The 5000-nt window shown below is 46.1% G+C and overlaps 1 protein-coding gene across 1 annotated transcript in view; it reads left to right on the plus strand.

Moving 5' to 3' along the window:
• The window catches only part of si:dkey-91i10.2 (uncharacterized protein LOC555224 homolog), a 25390-nt gene that overhangs the window by 1589 nt on the left and 18801 nt on the right, over window positions 1-5000 (plus strand). The window contains exon 2 of the mRNA XM_062535109.1: window positions 58-303. Within this exon, the coding sequence (XP_062391093.1) occupies window positions 58-303 (246 nt within the window). The remainder of the gene's footprint in view (window positions 1-57; window positions 304-5000) is intronic.

The raw sequence follows: 5000 nt of genomic DNA on the forward strand, positions 1-5000 counted from the left end.
CCCCGGCAGCGACAACAACAGCAACAACAGCAGCAGCAGCGGTGGCAGTGGTGGTAGTGGCGGTGGTGGCGATGGTGCCGGTGGGGCAACAGAATCCTCCGCCTGCCCGTCCTCCTCCTCGGGGTCGGAGGTGGCAGAGGGGCCGCTGGGCCCGTTCCCGCCGCGTAAGGAGAGCGGCGAGGCTCCGTCCAGCTGCTGCCCGGCGCTGCTGCTCGAGGGCGCCGACCTGTCCAGCTACGGAGCCAAGATCTACAGCATGCGGGACGGCCTGCTGGGCTCGGCTCTGGACCTCATCAAGAAGAGGTAGGAACAGGGAGAAGCTGTGGCACACACCAGTCAATATAGTGGAGTGTAGTAATAATGCGGTAGTATAGTGTAGTATAGTAATAGACAGTATAGTCTATTAGATAGATAGATAGATAGATAGATAGATAGATGAGACAGATACTTTATTGATCCCCAAGGGGAAATTCAAGGTCCAAGCAGCTTAAGACACCACACACAACATACACTACAATGTAAATGTATTAGTCTATTAATAGTATCTAGTATGGTACTGTAAATATACTTTGATATTTCATAAAGGTATAATAAAAGGTAAAAGTATAATGTTTTATAGTTTTTAAAAAGGGGAGGAGCAAGTGGCAGCACCGTGCCACATCTGGGTCTTAGTGCCCACGGGGACAGAAGTCTGATTCCTGCAGTCATTTCCTTCTGACTCTCTCTCCCCCACTCACCCCTGTCTCTCTCTCTCTCTGCCATAGATGCAAAAAAAGCCTAAAAAAATACATTTAAAGAAAGAAAGAGGTGGCTGTTTAACACAGTGATGGTGAAAAAATCAAATGTCAGTAAACACATTGACATAAGCAATGGCTCGCTGGCCCTGGGGTAGGGGAAAGAGCACGTCAGGCAAGTTGGTCGGTCCGTCGCTGGCCTGCTGCCTTTTCACCAGTCATCATGACACGTCAGCTCAGCTCTCCAGTAATGTAATGCTGGCTGGTTGAAGTTACGATACGCTACGATAAAGAGGAAGTGACTTTTTTGGTCCAGCAAATATAAACAAATTTGATGTACTGTCCCAAGAGGCTAGTGGGAGGGAAATGGTACACTGGACATTGACTATAAGTTGTTGATGTCTGCGACTACTGTTAATGTTGTCTCTGGACTTCAACAGTAAGAGATAAGAGGGGAGGGCCCTTGTATACCGTATAGCACAGTGAGAGTAGATAAAGCGTAATCACTGTAAAGAAAGTGTGATGATTAAAAAAAGCATGATGACTTAAGCAATACACTGAAAAAACAGGACTATAAGCAAAAATAGCGTTAGGAAAACGTACACAATTACCATATGAAGCATGAAGAGCAAACGGCCATTTCAAAAGGGAAGGACCCATAAGGAAGTAAACAGTGGAGATTTAAGTAAACACGAGAGTGTTCTGTTCTGGCATTCTGTTTACTACGGGAGTCTGGCTCCAAACAGCACTCACGGCGCTGAGCCTGGCTCCAGTTGGAGCATATGGTCTCTCCCCGTTTGGAGGAATTTTGGCTTACAGAAGGACATGACATCATGCTGATCTGGGGAAATGAGGGATTCAGTCTATACAAGCTATTACTTCTGCTACTGCTGCCATTAGAGCTTTTACATTACGTTTTATTCATTTAACAGATTTAAATCCAAAATTAGGAATAACATTGAAATTACATTGCACAGGAGACCAATAAATACTATAACAAATAAAGCAAATCTTCTATTGCAGTGAATTATACCACCATTACTTTACTCGATTAGTTCTTACTGATTAGTAATGTTACAGTTGCTGCTAATGCACATTACACAGTTTCGGTATTACTTTAGTAAGAATACATTACAAACTAGAAAAGCACTCAGAGAGATCAGACCCTCCGCCAAGCGAAAACATAACCGCCTCCTGGATCCAAACGGTGATCCGGATCACTCCCAAAATCCCTGAAAATGTCATTGAAATCCATCCATAAACTTTTTGAGTTATCTTGCGAACAAACAAACAGACAGACAGACAGACAGACAGACAAACAAACCCCGATAAAAACATAACCTCCTTGGTGGAGCTAATAGTAATTATCAGCACTTATAGAAGGCTGAGAAATGACATGCTGTTTATTATAGTACAGAATATTCCATTAGTCATGCGTAGTAACAGTGGAGTCACAGCCTGTTCTCCGCTCAGTGACTGTGAGGGGGAAGGCTGTTTGACAGCCATATTGCTGTGTGTGTGTGTGTGTGTGTGTGTGTGTGTGTGTGTGTGTGTGTATGCACGTACGTGAGTGTGTATGCACGTACTGTACGTGTGTGTGTGTGTGTGTGTGTGTGTGCATATGTGTACGTGTGTGTGTCTATGTTTGTGCATGCGTCTGTGTATGTGTGTGTGTGTGTGTGTGTGCGTGGGTGAGTGTGTGTGTGTGTGTGTGTGTGTGTGTGTGTGTGTGTGTGTGTGTGTGTGTGTGTGTGTGTGTGTGTGTGTGTGTGTTTGTGTAGCCGTGTCGGATTAATGCACTCACAGCCTCCACTGGGAGCGAGCGTGAGTCAGGCTGATGTGACGTGACATGATGTCGCCCCAGAGAAGAGGCTGTGGCCACCGCCTCACTGATGCTCATCCGCCAGTGCCGTGGCCAATTCAGAGGACATGCTTTTACGTCTGTTACGAGCAGACCACACCGGGCATGTAACTGAAGCATTGCGTTTGCGGAGCGTAAAAATAGTTTTAGAAGACAAATTAAACTAACTAGGTCTAATGTTTGTGGTGTACGCGTCACTCACATGCCACTTACAAGCAGGCTACACCAGGCACGTATCTGAAGCATTCCGTTTGCGGAGTATAAAAGTGGTTTTAGAAGACGAATTAAACTAACTAACCGACTTACTGTAAGGTCTAATTTTTGTGGTGTACATGCCACTCACATCTGGTGTAGCCTGTTCCACTGATTGTAGTGGAAACATTTTTTATTGCCATGTAAAGCGCTTTAGGTCAACTACTTTTGTATTTAAATTTGCTATATAAATAATAGTGGCTTGGCTTGATGTGACTAATTGTTGTAGCATACGTTCTTCTACGAACAAAACACTTCAGTTAGATGCCTGGCGTGGCTTGCCTGTTATTATCGCATGCGAGCAAAAAATCCTCCAAAATTAAACGAAAGAGATGAAATACATATTCCACTTCACAGGATGCGCAGATGACAGACCGAGCTCAAAATTGCATCCCAAATGGAGGTGCGCGGAACAGAACAGCTGTTTTTTCCCCTGTAACTCAGGAGTGCTCTGTGACCATGAAATTGGTTCTGGCGGAGGTCTAGGCTCAGCTCTCCTGTGGGAGGGACAGTAGTGTTTGGGATCTTATCGATTTATCTGAAAACGCCTCTCATAGCTATTCACACTGAGTAAAAGAGGGTGAAAGTCAAAAGATTGTGTGTGTGTGTGTGTGTGTGTGTGTGTGTGTGTGTGTGTGTGTGTGTGTGTGTGTGTGTGTGTGTGTGTGTGTGTGTGTGTGTGTGTGTGTGCATTGGTTTAGGCTACACACAAAGACATGCTGAGTTTGATTGACATGCTGTGTGATTGTAAAGGGAGTTTGGGATGTAATAATGCATTTATGAGTACTGTACGCGTACATATAAATGGATTATACTTTTGTGATTGATGTGTGTGTGTGTGTGTGTGTGTGTGTGTGTGTGTGGATTTGTCATCATTGAATGTATTTGATCAACATCATATGTTTGGCCATGTAGCCTTAGCCACCTTTGCCAATTTTGTTCATATTCACTGGTGTCTGTCTGCCTATGTGTATGTGGTATCTGTGACTGACTGTGTATGTATAATAGGCAAAATATACTCATACACTTACACACAAGCACGCGCACACACACACACACACACACACACACACACACACACTCATTTGTATGTGATTGTCATTGAACGGGAGTTGTGACTGTCACCCCCCCCCCCCACTTCCGTGCCAGGCTGACAACACATCCTTACAGATGGCGTATGTTGGCACGACGCTGGCTCTGCAGTTGGCCGCTGCTGAGCCCTCTCTCGCCGCCGTGGCATCTGTGATTGGCATATTGTCGCGGGTGGCGATTAGCTCGTTTCAGACATGACGGGTAGGGCACGCGCCGGCGGACTCTATTGAGACCTCAGCGCCCAAACAGGCTGGCGCACGGCGGCGAGTGCGGACGTTAAAAAAGGGGTTAGCTCGTAGCCGTTAGCCAGAGCGCCCGGGAGGAGAGAGTCTGTATACTCCCAGGAGGAGAGAGTCTGTATTCTCCTCCTCCTCCTCCTCCTCCTCTCTCTTTCTCCCTCTCTCCTTCTGCTTCTCTTTCACGCGGGGTTCATTCTGTCGTTTTTACTGCCAGAGGGCTTCTCTGCACTCCACAACCCCTTCTCTCTCTCTCTCTCTCTCTGGAGGAGCGAGTGATGAATGGCATGCTTAGAACAGCATGGGGTCGAAAGGGAATGAGAGAGAGAGAGAGAGAGAGGAGGAGAGAGACAGAGAGAGAGAGGGAGAGAAGAGAGCAAGAGAGAGGGAGAGAAAGAGAAAAAGACAGAGAGAGGGAGACAGAGGGAGACAGAGAGCAGGAGAGAGAGAAAGGGAAAAAGACAGAGAGAGAGCAGTAGAGAGATAGAGGGAAAGAGAGAGTGGGAGAGAGAGAGACCGAAAAGACAGAGAGAAGAAAAGAAAGTAGGATAAAGGGAGAGATATGTGCTGTGATCGAAAGAGGGACAGAAACAAAGAGAGAGAGGAAAAGAAAGAACAGGAGAGAGAGATAATGAAGAGATAGTCAGGGTGAGGATGAAAGAGAGAGCAAGAGAGAGATAAAGAGCAAGAGAGATAGAGAGAGAGAGAATAGATAGATAGATGAGTATTTCCCTGTGCACAGTGGCTAGAGATTAATGCGCAGCAGCAAACAGGATATGAGTGCACGGAGATTTACTGATCTCACCGCGCCGCTAAACGTCCAGA

This window comes from Sardina pilchardus, chromosome 4 (assembly GCF_963854185.1).
Source record: "Sardina pilchardus chromosome 4, fSarPil1.1, whole genome shotgun sequence".
NCBI classification, from domain to species: Eukaryota; Metazoa; Chordata; class Actinopteri; order Clupeiformes; family Clupeidae; genus Sardina; species Sardina pilchardus.